Source organism: Oreochromis niloticus, linkage group LG11 (genome assembly GCF_001858045.2).
Source record: "Oreochromis niloticus isolate F11D_XX linkage group LG11, O_niloticus_UMD_NMBU, whole genome shotgun sequence".
NCBI lineage: Eukaryota > Metazoa > Chordata > Actinopteri > Cichliformes > Cichlidae > Oreochromis > Oreochromis niloticus.
Window position 1 is genome coordinate 16222121 of NC_031976.2, and position 23380 is coordinate 16245500.

Genomic DNA, 23380 nt, shown 5'->3' on the forward strand with positions numbered 1-23380 from the left:
AGATTTGCCGTGTCCATCTTGTCACTGCCTGCAGGTGAAGCGATGGGGAGGAGGGGGAGTTGTGTTCAGTGAAGGAGAGGCGAGGTCGAGTAATGTTGCGTAAAGACAAAAGTGGACGAAAGAGAGGCAAACTTGCGGCTCCGCAACTATAATTATAACGTAACATAGACTATATCGATATAAAGGATATTGTCACATCTTATATCTCGTATAAAAATATATCGATATTTTTTAAAAAATCGATATATCGCCCAGCTCTAGGTTGAAGGTATGAAAATCAAAGGGAAAACAGACAACCAAAGTTTGAACTGTGAGGTGTGTATCCAGGGAAAATTTGTCCAGACTAGGAATAGAAACCCTGACAGAAGAGCCGAGAAACCTCTCGAGCTGGTACATGCGGATCTAGCAGGGCCGATAGATCCAGAATCACGAGATGGACACAGATATGCATTATTGTTTACCGATGATTTTTCCGGTGCAGTATTTGTATATTTTCTCAAAAACAAACGTGAAACAGTGCAAGCAACTGAAATCTTTTTGGCCGATACAGCCCCACACGGGAAGGTAAAGTGTATCAGGTCAGACAATGGCACAGAGTTCATGGCAAAGAGTTATCAGGCATTGTTAAACAAACATGGAATAAGACATGAAACTTCAGCCCCATATTCCCCTCACCAGAATGGTACAGCAGAATGTGGCTGGAGAACACTTTTTGATATGGGAAGGTGCATGCTTATTGAGAGTACCGTACCAAAGGAATTATGGACATTTGCAGTTCAAACAGTGGCTATTGTGAGAAACAGGTGCTTTAACAACCGGACAGGACAGACACCTTACTTTTTGCTGACTGGGCGGAAGCCTAATCTATCCAGAATGCGAAAGTTTGGGTGTGAGTGTTATGCTTACAAGCAAGACAAGGGGAAGCTCAATTCTAGGTGTACAAAAGGGATTTTTGTAGGCTACGACAAAAACAGTCCAGCATACAAGGTTTATTTCCCAGACAGCGCTAAAGTGCAAAAGTTTAGGCTGGTTAAGTTTGTAACCAAACACAATGAGTAAAAGCAAACACAAACTGATACGACATCTGAGGATGAGGACATAAAGGTGAGGGAGAGACCAAATGTGAACAGGGAAAGCCCCAGTACCAGTTCACAGGAACCAGGTACTGACAACCAACCAGAAGTGAACAGTCAGACGCCACTTAGTGATGAGACTGAAAACTCCAGAAGGTATCATTCTAGAACAAGAAAGAAACCAGATTATCTAAATGAATATGAGTCAGGAGAAGACATTGATGATCAAGTGCTAACCAACATAGACTACTGATAAGTAACTCACCCGTGACATTCAGTGAAGCTGTAAAGTCACCCAACTCTAAAGAGTGGAAAGCAGCTATAGATGAGGAAATGCAATCCTTAAAAGAGAACACCTTTACCCTAACAAGCTTACCTGAGGGAAAGAAAGCAGTGGGGGGTAGATGGGTATATGTGAAGAAAAACAGTGGTGATGGAGCAGAAAAATATAAAGCATGCTATGTAGCTAAAGGTTACAACCAGTGCTTTGGGATAGACTATGACAAAACTTTTTCTCCGACTGCTAACCTGACAAGCATAAGAGTATTGATGCAGTGTGCGATACAAGAAAACCTGATTTTGCATCAGATGGATGTAAAAACTGCATACTTGCATGCACCAATAGACTTTGAAGTTTACGTTGAGCAGCCAGAAGGCTATAAAGTAAAAGGAAAAATGGATGAGAAACTGGTCTATAAGCTGGAAAAGTCACTTTATGGGCTTAAACAGTCAAGCCGAAACTGGAACAGGACATTACATGACTATTTGATAGAGAACGGTTTCATGCAGAGTCCTGTAGATCATTGTGTTTACACAAGGAAAACAAGAAAAGACAAAGTGATCATGATCATATGGGTTCATGATATTATTATTGCAGCCAGTGATGAAAGTGTTTTGAAAACTGTGAAGGGAATGCTAACTGCAAGGTTCAAAATGAAAGATATGGGGAAACTCAAACATTTTCTTGGTATTGATTTTGAGCAAACCAAAGATTGTGTAAAAATGTCACAAGAGAGATATGTAGAAAACATACTGGAAAGATTTCAAATGCAAGACTGTAAACCAAGATCAACTCCTTGTGAACAAAAGTTGAACAACAATGATGATGCTGAGAAAATGAACAATGTCAGAATGTACAGAGAGGCAGTAGGCAGCCTTATTACTTGACCTCTTGCACACGACCAGATTTGAGTTTTGTTGTAAGTAAGCTGTCACAGCACTTCAAAGAACCAACTTTGGAACATTGGACAACTGTGAAACATGCTCTAAGGTATTTGAAACAATCAAAAGACAAGACATTGTGCTATAGGAAAAGTGACAAAGATTTGAGAGTACATGGTCACAGTGACTCAGACTGGGCTGCAGATGTGACTGACAGGAGTAACTACAGGTTACTGCATAAGCCTGAATGAAAAAGGTACTTTGGTGTCATGGCGAACAAAGAAGCAGCCAACTGTTGCCTTGTCAACTTGTGAAGCAGAGTACATAGCTTTGGCAGCAACAACACAAGAATATTTGTACTTGACACAACTGTTGCAAAGCATGTATGAGCATCAAAAGGGACCACCAAAGCTTTTTGAGGACAATCAAGGGACTATTGCATTGGCAAAGAATCCTGTTAACAGACAGAGGTGTAAGCATATCGATATCAAGTATCATTTTGTAAGATCAACAGTTAATGCTGGAAATTTGATATTGGAATATTGTTCGACAGGTCTGATGGTGGCCAATGTTATGACAAAGCCAGCAACAAAGGGCAAGTTATTGAAGTTTGAGAAATATATGTTTGGAGTGTAAACAAATAGTAAAGAAAAAAAAACTGTTTCAAGTGGGAGTGTTGAGCTAGTTAATAGGTATGCCCTCATTGTCATCTGTTGTGATTTTATTTTGAAAGGATGCTTCCTGTTATGATGTGGAGTATACTCGAGAGTTCAATAAACAAAGTCACATTGGTGTGAATGTTCCGGTACAAGCCGATGCCCCACGTGTGATTATTCCTCCATCTAGATAATAAGTATCTTCAGTATTCATGCAGATTCTGCTCGAAGACCCTTCTCTGCTAACAGCTAACCTTTGAACATGCTATTATCAAAAATTGTGAAATGGATGGAAAGATATTGTGATAAGATTCTCTGCTCAAAGTGACCTGCACACAGTTCTAATGTGTGGGGAGGTCATTTATACAAATGTAATGGCATTCTCTTCCTGCAAAGCTACAAACAAGCTACATTAATTACACGTATTAATTGCATCTAGGTGCTAAACGAGGTGCTAACCAAAAATTTTGCACACTGGTTAAGAACTGAAGAACCGCAGGTCATACTGCTAGTGACACAACAAATGAATAGCCCTCTGTAAATATAATTTACAGGTGACTTACAGAACAGGTGTGCTCTAATAAAGCGCATGGAGGTTGCAGTATGACATAAGTAAATGAAATTAGCTTGAAATTAATTGAGCTACACATATTAAGTTACACAAAATACCACGCTGTGTTGTAAGGGGAAGAGGAAGTGATGCCACCTGGTCTAGATTTCTATAAGGATTATTTATTTATTCATTTATTTGAAAGAAAAGCGTTTTTGTTCAAGATTTAATTAAAATTTACTTACATTTAGGGAACAACACAACCCCAATGGTCAGCATAAGGAGATGCATTTTGAGATGGTGACATACAATTTAGCTCTTTTCTTTTAGTTTCTGTTAAGATTGTAAGCAGTTCTTATGAGAGGGGGTTGTCTTTTTCCTCAGACCACTCCTCCATTCCTCCTTTGATGACAGATTTTTTTTAAGCGTCTTAAAAAAGAAACTGAATATGAAGCCATTGTAAACTGAATTAAATCATTTACATAGCTTACAATTAGTTCAACAGTTTATGACTCAATACACTAAACTTGCAATGTTAAACAACCATGCATTTGAATAAAACTTAACTTGTATTATTATTTTGATTTCACTGTTCCATCAAATAATTATTTTCATAAACAGACTTGATGATAACCATTATTTAAAACCTATACCAAGGTTTAATTCCTTGGCCTGTTTAAACTCACAGCAAATATGTCAATATAAAGTCAATGTAAAACAAAACTGTTTTCTTTTAAGGAACTGAAAGCTTCCCCAGTGCACATTTGGTTTCGCTGTTACTGAAATGTCAGTTTCTACTGTTAAACTGTTCATTTGCAGAATTACCCTTCTTCTTTTGCAAAGACCTTAAAAAAACAGGAGCACAATTTTTTTTTATCTCAGAAATGTTAGCCATCACAACTACAACTACACAATCAAAAAGGACTTAAATATTCTTACATTTTTCTTAGAGTGTTACGAAAAGGTTCTCACTTACTAGTCACCCTTAGTTTTCAGCACAGGATGTAAAAACATTAAATTTTCTTGAGGGTCGGGGACAGGGCGAAGACTTTTTCATGTCATCCCTGCTTCAAAATTAGATAAGTAAATGAACTGCATTTGCACAAACCCAAATTAAAACTACAGCTTTTCAACATGCTGATGGCTTTAGACTTACAGACCAAGTTTTTTTGTAAGTTTCTAAACTCAAATGTTAACTACTGTCAGAACTTACAAATCTGTATTGAATTGACATGAGGATTCGGATTACAGAGTAAATTTTACATTAAAATGATATACTTGCTGTTCAGTTTGTTGCTTTTTGTGAGAATCAGGGGCCACAGTGTTGTTTTTTTGTGCAGCCAATTCCCTCGTTGCTGGGTTTCAAAAATGACGGTTTTGATTTTTGTGATTTTCGTCATGGTTTCATGACTGAGTGATGCCACTGACAAGCCAGTCAATGGCATGCAATCTTTTGACATCACATTTCGGATTGCCTTGGATTGCTTGGATTCTAGGTAGAGTAGGTACTAAGAAAGTACCTGCTACCAGGTATTAAAACCTAATAGAAAACCCTGAAAACTGTGACAAGCATTAGGTACTAGTGGAAAGAGTGGAGTTTTCATCTATGCAACCACGCAAGAAGGCACCTGGCTTTCCTACATGTCTCCTGCCTTGGCAACATCACCAGCTGCCTTTCTACTCAGTGCTCATTCCCAGGTGCTCACTGCGATACCACAGTCCCCCAGTTCGGTTTGGCAACTTCTGGAGGAGAGCCAGTCATCTCAGCCAATCCCCTGGCTCTGGCTGATGAGATGTGACCTGTCCTCAGGGGAAAGCCAAAGTCCCAAGTCTGCTCTACACCCTGCAAATGGAAGAGGTGGGTCCTGGTAAAGGGTAGCAAGGGACATACCAGATGCTTACGCCATCTACCAAAGCCATTAATGATTAAGCTAACAAACAAATTTGACCCAATGGAAAATGTGGATGCTGTTCTGTGCGTCACCACCTGAGTGATCACTTAAGTTCTGCCAGACTTTCTCTTCCAAAGTGAGGTGATGCTTCTGCTTCCATGGCTACTGCAGAGATGCCTCTCGCTGGGGATGAGGAAAGTTTTGACACTGAAGATGGAATGGCTCCCCCAATTTCACTCCTTAACCTGCCTCTCTTGTCATAGCCTGTCATTCCACAGCCTGAATGATGCATCTCAATTCTGATGATGATTTAAGGCTATAACAGTCATCAAAAAATAGTATAACAAGTGAGTGCTTTTGTCCAATGCAGCATCAGGTTTCAGTACTTGGCAGTAATTACCTATTACTGTGTATTTTTTACACTGCAATAAAATTTTAAAGGCAAAAAAACCTCCTGGCAAATCCCATGTGTGCTAAGTCGATGGTAGCAAGAGGGATAGAAGTTTTTTTTTTTTTAAACAATCCAGATCTGAACATGGACGCCTTTAACAATACAAGTAAGAAATTTGTTTTCAGTGTAGTAACTACATTGTTCTTGTTACAAATCAGTACAATCAGTTGATAAATATATATTAATTATAGTAATTAATTACTATAATTATTTTAATATTTGAGTCAGAATTCAAATAATTCAATTAAAACTTTTAGTAGTTACTTTAATCCCAAAAGGAAATTAAATCCCAGAAAACAGGTATTCCACCAACAGTGCTATTATCAGTGATGAGTGGAGAGCCTACAAGAATGTTTTGACTGACATGGGGTACAGACATTACATGGTAAATCACAGGAGGTGGTTTGTAGGTCCTCAATCTGGCAGTCATAGACAACATATCGAAAGAGCTTGGATGACCAACAAAGGACATGTCCATAGACTGGCAATCGTACTGAGATGTTGTTGGAGGAACACCTCATGGTTTTTGAATGGTTATCTTGTCTTGGTTGACGAATCACAACACGCTGATGGACCACCGGGACGCTTATTCAAGAATATAATTGTTAATTGTTAATTTATTTCAAACATGTAAACAATATGCAGGTACATTTAGAAAAGAAAATAAGAGAGAATAAAATACTATACAAAAATCAATACATTTCAATATTGCTACCATTCTGATTAATTTACATGTTGAAAGGGAGTGGGAAGAAGTAAACACTTATTTAATCCCACCCTTTTGCCATAAATTATCAGTTAATATTTAGTCAGCTTCCTTACTGATATAATTTGTAATAAAAATAGTGAACAGATTTCTGATATACTATATACTATAATATCACATCATGAATTTTTTTTAAATAGAGACATTCACTTAATTTCAATATTTTCCCTTTCTTTATAGTTCGAGAAGATCATATTTTTATAACTCTTTTTGAACTGTTTTATGTTTGGACATTGCTTTAATTCCATATTCAAACTGTTCCACAGTTTCACTCCATGCACAGAAACAAAAGTTTTTTCTTGTAGTACGTACCTTCCCTGTTTTGAAGTTACAAAAACCCCTTAAATTATAACTTCCTTCTTTCAAAAAAAACATACTCTGAATATTACCTGGCAGTTTTTTTATTTTTTGCTTTGAATAGAGTTTGTGCTGTTTGGAATTTCACTAGATCGTCAATTTTCAATATTTCAGACTGCAAAAATAGTGAGTTTGTATGATCCCTATAAGCTGCATTGTGGATGATTCAAATTGCTGTTTTTGAAGAGTAAAAAGTGAATGTAATGTGGTTTTATAGTTGTTGCCCCAGACCTCTGCACAATAGCTTAAGCATGGTGAAACCAGTGAACAGTAGAACATTACCATTTTTGATGGTAATTACATGTTATTTCAAGCACTGATTGTAATTTAGGTCTAGGTATAATAAATAGTGACATGTTTTACACTTTACAACAAGGCTCCCTTTGATAACTGTGGATATTTGTAATGCATTGACAAAGTGCTATATTATATGCTAAAAATGTTTACAAGTGTCTGAAATGTTTAATATAGGAACTCTTGATGAAATATATATCTTAACAGATTTGGCAAGAAACTGGTCAGGATTTTCTCTTTCTCAACCTTAATTCATGCATAATAAACAGTTATAAATGATTTATAAAGTGTATACAGAGTAAATAATAACATATTTATAAACTGCTTATTAGCCATGTAGAAGGGGAGTCTTATTGTAACATGGTACTCTATTTCATAAGTATAAGTATTACTAGTATTTACAATACTTTATTATTATTATTATTATTATTATTTATTTATTTATTTATTTATTTATTTTAATCATCATCCTGCTCTATCACATGCACCCTAGCCCCTCCTTCTACTAAAAAGCACTAGCCACCCCAGTACCACTTGTTAAGGTTGTTGAATGCTTTGTACTCCTTGTGCCTACGCAAATAATCACAGCTCAGGCATATATGCTCAGCCCAAAAATAGGCCTTTTTTATTTTAAAGTCCCGCCTCCACTCAAAGTACCTGAGGTACATCTCCTCATCCTTGTCCAGGAGCAGCAGGTAATCTGCCAGTGTCTGGGGCGAGGTGAAGTCTTCCACATGAATGAAAGCATCTCCCTGGATGAAATTCTCGTAATTCTGCCTGGGTGGGCCAAGAACCACTGGCACTGTCCCCACTAACAGTGGGTTGTACAGTTTCTCAGTAATGTAGTCCTTGTGAATGGAGTTCTCAAACGCCAAATAGAACTTGCAGCTGGTGATGGTGGGGAAATAGTCTTGGTCAGAGATGTACTTCCCAAAGGCTCGTCCATATGTTTGAATCTCCACATGTTTGCTCAACTCATTGTAATATTTCACCCGCTTGTGGTTCTGGTTCCAGTTGCTCACAATCCAGCAGATCAGCTTGTTTTTCTTTGGTGGTATAAAATTTTCTTGACTCTCTGCTGGTACGATGTACCCATAAGGCACTTGAATGTCAGCATCCTGACGATAATTGAGAGTCAGGTTGAACAGGTTCGCTAACCCAGGCAGCTGGGATGAGTGTGACGGTGACTCTGAGTTCATCCATATCCACTTCTGGAATGATGGCCGCTTGTACTGTGGGAGATTGGAAAGGTCAGTTCTAATGTCTCGGTTATGTATGATGACCCCATTTGCTTTACTGTAGAAATTCTTGTCTGTTGTGATGAAGCAGCCATCAATATTAAAGAGTGAGCTACAAATGTTCAGGTTGAACGTTCTTCCAAAGGGCCACATCCAGATCAGCACAATGGTCACATTTTTATTGATCTTGTTGGAGAAAAGGTTCAGGTCAGATTCTGTTAATATTGTTGAGTCTAGGGGACCCCTTAGCCAGCTAGTAGTTGGTTTAAAATACAAAAATAACAGAGTCACAGAGCATCCCAGTATAAAAGCACTGAGCAGAAAATGTCGCTGCAGGATTCTGTGAAAAGGTCCAGATTCCATACTTTTACCTGGGGGGTGGGGGGTAAAAAACAATATAATCATGCTCTGGAGAACAAAAGATATTCTGCATACTATTAACATATAATGATGTTTGATTGACTCGGAATAACATTTTATGCCTTTATTCACTACTGTCATGAATCGGTTGTGTACAGGCAGAAAAGGACCCAAACGCAAACTCATGGAAACCAAACTTAAATTCAAAATACAGCTTTATTGCTGAACGAAGGAATCTAAACTGGGAAACCTAATTAACTAAACACACAAGGAAACACATGGAGAATTACACACAACCATGAGGGAGGACGTGACAAAGGACTGAGGGAAAGGTGAAAGCCCTTGAATAATCTCTGATCAGTTTCTCAAAATACTTCATGATGATTAAAGTTCAGATCAGGAGTATCTGTGATAGCATGGCATACAGCCAATCTATGTGTCAAAGAGATTGTCATCAATCAATCTCTTGGACAACGAATTCTGTGTCATGGTCCTGGATCATGCAACCCAATGTTTCTGAGTTTCATGTTGTTTTGTTATTTCATCTGTATTCCAGTTTCTTTTCAGTTATCTAGTTATTCAGCCATGTTTAGTTCATGGTTTATTAGGTTCCCCTGTGTGTCATGTCTACGTCTCCATGTTTCCTGTTTTACTTTGAAAGAGTCCAGTATGTTCTTTGTTCATCGTATTTAGTTTCCCTTCCTCTGCCCTGTCATTAGGTTCATGTGTGTCAGCAGTGTTCCCATGTGTTAAAGTTCCCATTGTTCTTTATTGTGTCTTATGTGTCATGTTTCTGGTCTGCCTGGTTAATGCTGTCATGCCTGTGTCTTGCCATGTTTTGCTGTTTAGTTTGAAAGTCCAGTTTTCATGTCATTGTGTTTTAGTTTACATTTCCTGTGCATCATTATGTTCATCCTAGTCATCTGTTTCCTCATGTGTCTCCACTTCCCCTGATCACCTCATGTGTGTATTTAACAGTGTTGGGTAAGTTACTTTAAATTAGTAACTTAGTTACATTACTAGTTACTTCTCTAAAAAAGTAACTCAGTTACTTCAAGTTACTCGTTACTTTCAAAGTAACTAGTTACTAGGGAAAGTAACTTTGGTTTTACTCAGAATTCTCTTGTTAATGTGTTGCTTCCGTAACTGGATACCCAGCAAGATTGCCAGTCTTCTAGCTTGCTTACTTGCCACAAGTGCACTGTGCCACCTACCAATAGAAAGGAAAAAATAATGTGCACATTTCCATGAGAGAAATCCCACGCCTGGACCGTCGTTGACCGCCGCCATGATTCTAGCCTGCTTTTTACATCCAACACAAAAACTGCAGTTGTGGTGCTTTTGATTGTACTCAGAACTTGGAAATTCTGCCTTCTGAATAGGAAGATGTAGGTAACACCAGACTGCAGATGAGCTGCATACAGAGCTGGACTGGGACAAAAAAATCGTCCCGGGCATTTTGACTAGAGACCGGCCCGCCATTATAGGAAAAATCATAAAGCCTTTGAATGAAAACAAACACTGTTGTGACAGTGATGTACACTGTTCTGATGGTATATATGTATCAATCTATCAATTGTTTGTTGTAAGACTCAGATAATTATTTTTTTAAAAGCGAGACATTTTAAATGAGAATAATAAAGAAAAGTATTTCCTTGTGCCCCCCTTTCCCTGTTAATGCCCTACCTGGCCCCCTGGCAACACTTTGCTAGATCCGCCCCTGCACAGTTATCAGCTGTCAGCTACTTAGAAAAGGATCCTGGTGTTATTTGTCTGTCAGAAACAGTTCATAACTTCCCTTCAACTCATCCATGTCACCTAAAAGGTAAACCTGTTTCTACATCACCTGTTCAGCTCTGATGATTCAGTAAGGACATCTCCTGGTTTCATCTTCATGTTTCTCTCTCACCAGATATACAAACCGATATCATGACCAGCAGCTTTACAGCTGTGGCTCCAGCAAACATCAGCTGATACTAGAAATTAATATTAAATAAATTCTAACAACAGCTGATCAAGCTTAAACGTGCTGCTGTTGTTTAACGTGACATCCGCTGGTTTCCTCTTTCTGGCGCAAAGTGGGCGATAAATAAACAAGAGAGAAAAGCTGATCAGCTGATCATTGATCAGTTTCGTGATTGAAGTAGAAACAGGAGAGAATGAGAGAAGAAGAGGCAGCTGTGCAGCTTCAGCTTTGTGTCTTTTTCATTGTAGCTGAAGTCCGGGACAAACTGTGTTCCTTTTCACCTCAGTACGAAACGCGTAATATTTTCTCTGAATACCAGACGATTCTGTTTTTTACGGGACGGTTGCAACTCTAATAATTAACCGTATGAACAAAATAAAGTTCAACATCAGTAACATAACACCCAGCTGTATAGAAAACTCCGTCATGCTAGCTAGCACGCAGTACGAAAATGTCAGCATACCGAAAATAAACTCCACCTAAACTTGGTTTATATCTGACCCGGATAGACTGCAGGTCATAACTTCTTACCTGAAGTTCAGTTCACCTGACACGCGGACCGGCGGCCGCCTCGGGTCTCTCCTCTTGCCTCCCTTTTCCTTCATCCACCTGCTGGTTTCCACCACTTGCTAATGTTATTGAATCTGTGGAAGCTCCGCGATATCCACCACACGAAGTAACGAGTAACGAGCCTATCTAAATCCAAGTAACGAGTAACGCGTTCCTGGTTTTGGCATAATAACTAGTTACCGTGCTCGTTACCACAATAATAACGTAGTTACTGTAACGCGTTACTTAATAACGCGTTAGTCCCAACACTGGTATTTAAGTCCTTTGTCTCTTACTGTTCATTGTCAGGACGTCTGCCAATTTCCCTCGTGTCATCTAGTCACAGTCATAGTTCCTGTCACAGTCATCGTTTCACCTTTTGTTATCATGGTCAGTCATAGGTTCGTCATAGTTTATCATAGTTATGCTTGGTGTTTCATAGTTTCGTGTTTTCAGCCGAAATAAAGGCTCACCTTCAGTTTGCAAACCAGCTCCTTGCCTCCAGTGTCTGCTTTTGGGTCCGCTCCAACAATCACACCGGCGCACCCCACCGTGACATTCTGGTTGTGTTGTAGGGGATTAAATGCTAATTTCACTGAATAACACTCAATGATGTTTAAATCAGTTTAACTTTTATACAAAAAATGGATTTCATATAAAATATGGAGTTTATATTCTTTCGCTATCCATCAAAATGAAACCTTAAATATTAAACACTGTCATTTCTTTGAAAGTGGGTCATTCAGTCTCAAATCAGCAAATTTTTAGATCACTTCCTGCTAAATGGTCCATTGACACACTTCTGGCCATTTTGTCTCACACTGAAATCTCAACATGGATATCTCAAAAACTATTAAAGATATAAGCCAGGAAATTTCACTTCTTACTTTTTTTTCACCATCAAAAAGAATTAGGATTTGTAATTTGGAAACGATATCAAAAAATGTCTAGTTAAAATATTTGTTTTGTGTGGTTGTTTTTTTGTTTGTTTTTTTAATTAAGCTGTCTTGTAAACCAATGCGGTACAACAACGGCAAGTTGTACCACAAATACAAACACATTAGTATATGATACCCTAACTATTTCAAATAACACAATTATTTGAAAATAATTGTGTTAAATATATGAACATTTTTCATTTTTGAGGATTGGGTCAATCAAATTCCAAAAGCTGTTCTTATTTTAAGTGACTTTAAGTGAGTTTACCTCTGCAGTTGGAGATACCTTCCTTGTGGTTTTTTTTGTTTCCCTGCATCAGTATCAATATTAAAAATAGACTATTAGATGTGACTTAGTTTATTGGCTTTTATATCATCCTAAAACAAAGCACATGTTTGTTCTTAGTGACCTTATTTAAAATTTACAGACAAAGCCAAGCAATTTTAAGCATTTCTTTAATTAAATACTGAATTATAAACTATCAGATTTTCTCGTTTCTTAATGGTAGAGTTGTGATACTGATAAGTCTGAATTTCTATAGTCAGCATCTTTGCTGGATTTTCTTTGCTTTTGTTCCTTTATCATAGCAGCTCAATGCAAGTCTTACTGATTAGTCAAAGCACCCAAATGCTCAAGCACTCACACAGTGCATTTAACACTGAAGTTCTGTCATGTTTTTTCTCTCACACATTCTCTCGCTGTTAAACTGTCTATAGGGCCTGTGCTACTTTCCATATGTGGTTAACATTTTCTTCTTTTTTTTTATACTTCCTTTTTATTCTGCTGATTGTCTGCCAAGTGGTTTCCAGTCTCTGTCAAAAAATGTCTGCCCATATTGAAATGGATAATAATTACTTGTTGGTCTATAATCTATCAAACATGAATGATTTAAATCCATCTACTCACATCCAAAGCCCTGTGACCTCCACCTGCAAGCAAGCCACAAATCAGTAACCAGTATCTCTCTACTGCTGCTCTCCTTCATTTAGATTTAATGATATTCTCCCTCTGTTTCAGTGTCTCCTCAACAAAACTTGTGGAATCTTATTGTTGCTCCAGTGACAGCCAGTGATCCACATTTGCCAGGCAGCTAGTGACTGACTTTTCACTTTTTCTCCAAATAATAACTCTTAGAAACATTTATTCTAATGGGACTTAAGGGGTTACCATGAGTGAAATTTGGAAATTCGACAAACATAAGATCTACATCTAATAAGCTTTCTACTTTTAAATATTTAGCTTTTCTTTTTCCAAACTTGAAACGTTGTAGAATTTTCCTATGAGCAGAGTTTCCCTATGTGATGTCCTCCTATTTCATTTTCTTTCTTTATTTCTGATGAATAGTTGTATCATTAGAAATGCTTTGTTTGCTTTGTTCATATCTGTATACCTTTACAGTAGAGTCTGACAGAAAAGGGAAGATGTACAACCTCAACTTTCAGTCATGTTTGTTTAACTTTATCGGCTGTGATTTCCTGTGCTGAGGTTGCTTACCTGAACACCCTGCTGTCTTCCCTTTGTCATTTGTTGTGATGTCTGTGAAACCTGTTGCTTGCTTTATGTTTTATGTTGGTCAAGGGTGCTTTACCCCACCTAGTGAAATCTCTTAGTAATGTCCTGGGATGATAGCAAATAGTGTACAAGAAAATTATCACTTAATTTGCATTGAAAGCAACAATATAAATTGAACAAAATACTGCTATTTTTAATCATTTCACTTGTTTAGATAATGACCTGTACTCTGGTCTTTCTGATTTTTAAACTGTCTTTTTAATCCACATTTGTGTCTTGTCTTGTGTAGAAAACGTAACAGTAGTCTGACTTAAAATTTAGGTAAACTTATAGTCTCTGACAACAGAGAGAATTGTGTGATAATTACAGACTACTAATATTGTCACACATTTGACAGGGGCATTGTAATGGGGAGGAAAGTGATACTGACTATACTGCTATTCCGCTTGCTCTTACCAATCTCAAATGACTATATTTTTTGTTTGCAACTTTTCATTCTAAGGAATTAGATAGCTCGTATAGTGATAAAAGAGAAATTATTCCAACCAATCATTAGTGTCGATTGCTTTCTTTACTTCCTGTCCTGTCCGACAGTGTAGCAATCAGAATTGTTGTCTAAATGGCCAAAAATACCAAACAAATTTGCTTTCACAAGTGAAGCATTACGGCATTCGCTAATGGTCCAATGGTCGAAAGGTGAACCACAATGTGGCGAAGGAATACCATATTTCATTCTTGTTCTCACATGTTTACACTACCTTGGTAAACATTGTGAAGGTTACCTGTTGGAAAATTTTGTACAAAGGACTTTTAAAGCTCTAGGGAATTCATGGCTTTTTTTTTGATGACATCAGTGATACATCAAAACTTGTTAAATCTATGGGAAGAATGCAAACTGGTGCTACAATGCTTACATTTGGAATGTCCTTCTCATTATTTTAATGCCATTCTCAAAACACTTCAGATAGTCCATTCGTGTAGTTGTAAAAAGCATGACAGTATATTAAGTATTCCAAAGTATTCAGAATGCTTTACTCTCATAGAGTAACTTAACGGAATTACAAAATACATGTTTGGCCATGTATTCTGTAATCTGTAATGGAATACATTTTATAAAATAAACTTCCCAACAATGATGATGGTTCCTCCTCTTTCTTGAGTTTCTGCTGCCTAAACTATTCACTGAGTACACAGTCGGCAACGGCCAACTTCCTGATGTATTCATGGATGTCCGTTGCCTCATCCTGTACTGTGGTGCTGACACTCTCTACATCAACCCCTCATCGCACACCTCCCTACAGCCAACCCTCATCACATCATTGAGATAGTGGACTCTTACGAGCAGTGTAGGGACTAACGCGTTATTAAGTAACACGTTACAGTAACTACGTTATTATTGTGGTAACGAGCACGGTAACTAGTTATTATGCCAAAATCAGGAACACGTTAATCGTTACTGGGATTTAGATAGGGTCGTTAGATAGGGTCGTTACTTCGTGTGGTGGCTATTGCGGAGCTTCCACAGATTCAGTGACATTAGCAAGTGGTTCAAGCCAGCAGGTGGATGAGGGAAAGGGGAGGCAGGAGGAGCAGAGACCCGAGGCAGCCGCCAGTCCGAGCGTCAGGTGAAGTGAACTTCAGGCAAGAAGTTATGACCTGCAGTCTATCTGGGTCAGATATAAACCAAGTTTAGGTGTAGTTTATTTTCGTTATGCTGACTTTTTCGTGCTGGGTACTAGTTAGCATGGCGGAGTTTCTATACAGCTGGGTGGGTGCTATGATGAACTTTATTTTGTTCATAAGGTTAATTGTTACCGTCCCCTAAAAAACGGAATCATCTCATATTCAGAGAAAATATTACGTGTTTCGTATTGAGGTGAAAAGGAACGCAGTTTGTCCCGTACTTCAGCTACAATGAAAAAGACACAAAGCTGGAGCTGCACAGCTGCCTCTTCTTCTCTACTTCAATCATGAAACTGATCAATGATCTGCTGATCGGCTTTTCTGTCGCAAGTCCCGTCTCTCTCGTTTGTTTATCGCCCACTTTGCGCCAGAAAGAAGAAACCAGCGGAGGTCACGTTAAACAACAGCTAGTCAACTGTTGTTAGAATTTATTTAATATTACTTTCTAGTATCAGCTGATGTTTGCTGGAGCCACAGCTGTAAAGGCTGCTGGTCATGATATCGGTTTGGATATGCGGTGAGAGGGAAACATGAAGATGAAACTAGAGATGTCCTTACTGAATCATCAGAGCTGAACAGGTGATGGAGAAACAGGTTTACCTTTTAGGTGACATGAATGAGTTGAAGGGAAGTTATGAACTGTTTCTGAGAGACAAATAACACCAGGATCCTTTTCTATGTAGCTGACAGCTGGTAACTGTGCAGGGGCGGATCTAGCAAAGTTTTGCCAGGGGGGCCAGGTAGGGCATTAACAGGGAGAGGGGGGCACAAAGAAATACTTTTCATTCTTATTGTCATTTAAAATATCTAGCTTTTAAAAAATAATTATCTGAATCTTACAACAAACGATTGATAGGTTGATGCATATATACCATCAAAACAGTGCACATCACTGTCACAACAGTGTTTGTTTTCATTCAAAGGCTTTATGATTTTTCCTACAATGGCGGGCTGGTCTCTAGTCAAAATGCCCGGGCCGATTTTTTTGTCCCAGTCCAGCTCTGTATGAAGCTCATCTGCAGTCTGGTGTTACCTACATCTTCCTATTTGGAAGGCAGAATTTCCGAGTTCTGATACAATCGAAAGCACCACAACTGCAGTTTTTGTGTTGGATATAAAAAGCGCACATGACGCTGTGACGTAGGCTAGAATCATGGCGGTGGTCAACGACGGTCCAGGTGTGAGATTTATCTCATAGAAATATGCACATCATTTTTTCCTTTCTATTGGTAGGCGGCACAGTGCAGTTGTGGCAAGTAAGCAAGCTAGAAGACTGGCAATCTTGCTGGGTATCCAGTTAAGGAAGCAACACATTAACAAGAGAATTCTGAGTAAAACCAAAGTTACTTTCCCTAGTAACTAGTTACTTTGAAAGTCACGAGTAACTTGAAGTAACTGATTTACTTTTGATAGAAGTAACTAGTAATGTAACTAAGTTACTAATTTAAAGTAACTTACCCAACACTGCTTACAAGTACCTGGATGTTCACCTCAACAATAAAGTGAACTGGACTACAAATACAGACGTCCAGTCAAAGAAGGGCCAAAGTCGACTCCACCTGCCGAGGAGACTGACGTCCTTTGGAGTCTGTAGGACTCTGTTAGGTACGTTCTATGACACTGTGGTAGCATCGGGGAGCGGATGCACAGACAGGCACAGGAGCAGGACTGCCAAACTGGTGCGGAGGTCTAGCTCTGTGCTGGGGTGTCCTCTGGAGTCCATGGAGGTGGTGGGACCGAGGAGGATGTTAGTAAAGTTGACATCCTTCATGAACAGCCCACATCACCCTCTGCATGAGTCTGTGAGTGTGCTGAGCAGCTCCTTTGGTCAGAGACTGAAACACTCTCGCTGCAGGAAGGAGCGCTTTTGCTGATCACTCATTCCGACAGCAGTTAGACTTTATAATTCCTCAATCACGATGGCATGAGACATGGACATGGACATCCATGGTCACCACTTCATGCATAATGCGCATTTTATATGTATGTACGTGTGCAGGTATATTTAGTGTGTACTTGTGTGTGTGCGTGTGCATGTCTATACTTATAGATACTTATAGATATCTATTACTTACATAGTAATAGTAGTGGTAGAATAGTAAAATTTATGTCTTGCATATTTCGACAACCATCTATCCATAATCACATACTTATTTTGTATTTGTTTGTATTTTATCTGTATTTTTGTATTTTTCTTCTGTTATCTGTACCTGAGCCTCTCTACAGCCACCCCTGCGTTGCACACACCCCTCCATCTACAGCCACCCCTGCATCACACGATGAATGGATAGATAGATAGATAGATAGATAGATAGATAGATAGATAGATAGATAGATAGATAGATAGATAGATGTGATGTGTTAGATAGTTGTGGTGATTAGAGGTGAGCTGCTTTTACATGATAGTCAGCTCTCAGCATGCTGTTTTAGACGGTGCCTTTTTACTATAATGTCCTTCATCTGTAGAGTCTACATTCAGATTCTTCTTTAATATGACAACAGTGACAAGAGAGTTAAGCCTTACTTAAGCCAATTTAAGTACGGTAGAACTGAGAGAATAATATAAAATGCTTTTGCGACCAATTAATGGCAAAAAAAAATAAACAATATCAGTGCGCACTAACATGGCTTGCCTAAATATTTCTTTTATAATTATAAATACTTATGCTAAATATATATTTTGTCCACATACTTTCAGTATTATTTGTTCAATAGCAGAAACAAACCCACCAAAGCCTGTTTTACTCTGTTGAAGCAGACCTGCATGAAACACTGTCCAGTGTGAAACTGGGGCATCTGGGCTTCAACTGTATACCTGCGTTTTGTTTTTTGTTTTTGTTTTTCATTTCTTTTCTAAACAAACAGAGCAGCTTGTAAGCCCTCTGCTTACAGACACCGCGCAGTAGTCTGCTACATCCTGAAATATTCAAGGTTCTTCAGTTAAAGTGTGTTTCTCCCATAGTGCAAGGTAATATGTCTGTGTAGGTTCTCAGTCATGCAGGTCATAGTAGACTACTGTGAGCTGGATGTCTGAGAACCTACACAGACATGTTCAGGATTATTCTTTACAGTAAAATTAACATTAGCCTGCTGTTATTAGAGAATGGTAAGGTTAACATTAAAGTGTTATTCCACATTACTTGCATTATCAGGTCATCCAGAGTGATCCACAACCATGGTATTTCCTCTGTCTATTCTGAACACATCACACCTGTTGAAGAAAGCCCAACAAAGCCCAACACATCCCCTTTTCTCTGAATTAAAAATAGCATGGGCCTTATATACACACAATAATTTCTCATTAGTTTTTTTTTTCTCTCTCTAAAAAACCCCACTATTAGAATATAAAATCCAGTTCGCCAGTTTTAGAGATTAAGCCTAACTGTCTTATGCTCTGACCTCCTCAGTACAGGTCCTGAAACAACTTCACTTTTCTCCACTTTCTCATGTCCATCTGGTAGTTTCAAGTCAGATACTGTCTCTGTATGTGACACATCAACATTTTCATCTTCCTTACCACATTGTTCCTCCTGAAATGTCTCTTTAGTTTTCAGGAAGTTTTCAGAAGGAACCGTCGCTCCTTCTGAGCACATGACCTTCTTCAGTTCTTACGTCATATGATCTTGATCCTGCTTCCTGAAGAGCAATGGTTTTTCTGTTCCATGTATTCTGATCTTGGATTTTCACTACATCATCCTTTGCAATCAATCCAAGTGCTCTAGTTCCCTTTTCGTATTGCTGTTTTTGTTTCCATTTTAGACTCTCTTGTTTTTTCAGAATTTCTTCACTCTGCTTGCTCTCTGTACAGCAGGGCAAAGTTGTGCGTAGCTTTTGACTCATCAGCAGTTCTGCAGGGGATAAACTACAGTCAAGAGTAGCAGTTCTGTAACTCAACAGAGCTAAATAAGCATCTGACTGACTGTCTGTAGTCTTCTTCAGAAGCTGCTTGATGATATGCACTCCTTTTTCACCCTTGCCATTTGCCTTTGGATGTTGAGGACTTAACCATATTCTCTTGCAAAGTGGGGCCATTCCTTGCAGTTATAGCAAGGACTGGCAGCAAGGACCGTTTCTGATATTCCATGCCTGGCAAAGGGACTTCACATGTGTGATTAGATTATTAGTAGTTGTACTTGTAAGCACAGCAATCTCAGGAAAGTTGGAATAATAATCTATTACCAAGAGATAGTCCTTCCAATTAGAATGAAACAAATCTGTCACTACTTTCCTCCATGGTTCTGTAGGAAGTTCAGGAATCGTTATGGGTTCCCTTGCGTGTCTGTGCTGAAACTTCTTACATGTTTCACACTTTCCTATCTTGTTGTCCATATCCCTATTTATACCAGGGCAGCACACAGTGTCTCTAGCCCTTCTTTTACACTTTTCTATTCCCGGGTGCCCCTCATGTATCCTTTATAGTATCACCTGTCTCAGACTACGTGATATCACAAAGCCATTGGCTCTCAAACAGCAGTCCACACTAAGTTCTGATCTAACATGATAATACTTTGAACAGGACCCTTTGGGCCAGTCTCCTTGCATATGTTCCATCACTGTTTGTAGCTCCTTGTTTGCAGCTGCCTCCTCAGATACTTTAGATGCAGCATACTCTGTTTTATCTTTGCATCCGACACTGGTAGAGACTTCACTATAATATTAACATGATCATCTACTTCTAATTATATGCCAATCTCTAAAATTCCTTTCATATGAAAACGTCTTGAAAGAGTAGTTGTCAAACAGCTAACAGATCATCTGCAGAGGAATGACTTATTTGAAGATTTTCAGTCAGGTTTCAGAGCTCATCAAAGCACAGTTGAGTAAAGTTTGACTTATCTGACTGTTTGGTTTCGCTTAATCTGCCTTATGATCCGGTGCACGTTATGGTCTGAAAAATACGGTAGTTCATGCATTTATTACTTTTAGGCTGGACTACTGTAATTCATTATTATCGAGAAGTCCTAAAAACTCCCTGAAAAACCTTCAGTTAATCCAAAATGCTGCCGCAAGAGTACTGACAAGGTCTAGAGCGAGAGGGCATGTTTCTCCTATATATGCTTCCCTTCATTGGCTCCCTGTTAAATTCAGAATTGAATTCAAAATCCTGCTCTCTGTCTCTCTTCCACAGCATGTCTTTTTATCCTTCTCTCACGCCAACCAGATGCAGCAGATGGCCGCCCCTCCCTGAGCCTGGTTCTGCCGGAGGTTTCTTCCTGCTAAAAGGGAGTTTTTCCTTCCCACTGTCACCAAAGTGCTTGCTCATAGGGTGTCATATGATTGTTGGGTTTTTCTCTGTATGTATTATTATAGGGTCTGCCTTACAATTCAAAGCACCTTGAGGTGACTGCTGTTGTGATTTGGCTCTGTATAAATGAATAAAACTGAAACTGAAATCTTTCAGTGGAGCTAAATGCTTGCCTGGTGTGTATATCAAGTCAAAACTATACCTCTGCCGTTTCATGATGAGACGCTGAATCCTCGGGGACATCTCATTCAAATGTTTTTAATGATTGACACAAGAGGACGATGACCTGTGCCAACTGTAAAGGTAGGACGACCATAAACACAGTGGTGAAAAATATCCAGTCTGTATGCCAGCTCAAGACATTCTTTCTCAATCTGAGCATATTTGGTTTGAGCCTTAGGCTACGTTCACACTGCAGGCAAAAGCGCATCAAATCCGACTTTTTTGACCCTATGCGACCCATATCCGATCATGCTATGACAGTGTGAACGGCACAAATCCGATATTTTCAAATCCGATCTGGGTCACTTTCGTATGTGGTACTGAATCCGATACATATCTGATGTTTTAGAAAGCGACTGCTGTTTGAATGGTCATGTCCCATTAAATCCGTCTTTTACGTCACTGACACAAGACAGACGCCAATTATCAGCGCTGGAGAAGCACCCGATAAGACATCGCGAAAGCTTCCTGGCCGTCCAGTGTAACTGTTTGGAAGACAACATTGGAGAAACGTGAACATTTTATTTGTACCTTATAATCTGACGGAAATCTGCAACTATCCTTTGAAGCACCGCTCCTCTCTAAAACAGCAATAAGGATAATTATTTGGCCATTTGTAAATAACAAAATATCTTTATAACTTAAAGCAAAATTGGGAAACAAAGTCCAAAACAAGTCTTTATATTAAGGCCATCAGTCAAACAATACTGTTTGGTCTGGGTCTAAACAGAGCGCGTTGTGTGTGACATCTTCTTTTGCGCATGCGGGCCGCTTTGAGCGTTCACACTAGAGCGCGTTTGCTGTCACATTTTATTTGTAGTGTGAACAAGCAGACAAAAAAATCGTATTTGATCAAAAAATCCGAACTGAGCATTAAGACCTGCAGTGTGAACGTAGCCTAAGTCATGGATCTAGAAGCATAAGCAACTGGTTTTCAGCTCCCCTCCTCAGCTTGAAGTAAGACAGCTCCAAGCCCATCCTTTGAGGCATCTGTTGAGATTTTCAAACTTTTGTTGGATCATAATATGCAAGCACTGGGCGAGTTGTCAGTGTGGTTTTCAAATCTTTCCATTTTTGTTCATGCCTTGCTGTCTGTATGAATTCCAAGGAATCACAAAGCTACTCTCTTAGTGCTGATCAGTGTTGGGCAAGTTACTTAAGTAATTAATTATATTTACTAGTTACTTCTTCAAAAAAGTAACTGAGTTAGTAACTGAGTTACAATATTCTAAAAGTAATTAATTACTTGAAAAGTAACTATTGTGTTACTTTTAAAAAACGTTTAAACCTCTGGGGTCCAGGGTATAATTGGCCATTTTTAACTACTTTTGATTTTTCCTCCACATTTTACCTTTAAAAACTATTTACTTTGCCTTGTTTGGTATCATCCTTTTCGGCACAACCTCACGTGTCTGAATTTACAGTTATGTTTTTATTTTGATATACTGTATTAACACAATTGATCTAAAATCAGACAAAAAACATAAAATCAGAGTAGAAAAAGTTATTTTTTTTTACTGTAACAACCACAAACATGTTTAATGAATCATATTTCATAACTTTAAACGCAAATATAAATTGTCAATTTTAAAATCCTATGCACAAGTTTTGCAAACAACAAAGTTATTTGCATCCATTTACCTTTTGCCTTGATTTTTAAAAAATCAAGGCAAAAGTTCTTTAGAAAATCTTTGAGCTATCTCATAATGCTGGAAGGTGCTGGTTCTTCTTCTTTAAACGGTGCAAAGATGGGCGTTGCCATTTCTTACTTATGTTTCACTCTTGTAGTTCAAAATCTCTGCTTTTATTTTTTAAATGTGTCCTATCTAATTAAACCTTTTTATTGTATAGTTTATGGATTCATTTCCTGCTTTTAAGTTTTTGTTATTTATTTAAACTTCATCTTTAACTTGTTATTATTATCATGATCGATTTCTCTTATTACTCAACTTTTTTAAACATTTTTTAAATAGGCAGGTTCAAGTTTAAGGTTCAGGGTAAAAACTGCTGCCGTGTCTCTTTCCTCACTCACGAGACCCAAATGAACAAAAGAGCGCCACACCCCAGCAGTAAATGTAAAGGCATAGTGAAACCTGTAAAAACAACCAGTGGTGAGAGGTAATGTCAAAGTCTTTTTTGTTTTTTGTTTTTTATGACAGAAGAAAAATATGCTCAGATTATACATTCTCACAATTTATTATCAAACGATTAGAATTTCAAATTAGTTTTACATGGGGCCATGGACCTATGTCTTTCCACACAGCTTTGAGAGACAAGGGCTGCTGCACCCAGGCAGTAAACACTTTAATTGCATGTGGTAAAAACAGAATGTTAACATGACTGGTCAAAAGTTAGGGGAAAGCCACAGTTTCCTTTTATTTGGCTTGAATCCACTATTCAGCTCACATTTCATCTTCTACACCTTTTGGACATCTCCCTATTTGGAGACGTTGCTTCTGGCATTAC

General features: G+C 38.4%; 1 protein-coding gene across 1 annotated transcript; it reads right to left on the bottom strand.

Annotated features, from left to right (window-relative positions):
• Window positions 1–7671: 7671 nt before the first annotated feature.
• Window positions 7672–11849, bottom strand: LOC100708772 (alpha-(1,3)-fucosyltransferase 9-like). The gene is made up of 2 exons (XM_019364250.2): window positions 11787–11849; window positions 7672–8809 (listed from the first exon to the last, which is right to left on the bottom strand). The coding sequence occupies exon 2, from the start codon at window positions 8799–8801 to the stop codon at window positions 7716–7718; it is 1086 nt and encodes a 361-aa protein (XP_019219795.1). The 5' UTR covers window positions 8802–8809; window positions 11787–11849; the 3' UTR covers window positions 7672–7715.
• Between the last annotated feature and the right edge of the window lie 11531 nt (window positions 11850–23380).

Coding starts and splice junctions, on each gene's coding strand:
- LOC100708772 (XM_019364250.2), bottom strand. CDS start 8,801: ATGGAATCTGGACCTTTTCACAGAATCCTGCAGCGACATTTTCTGCTC.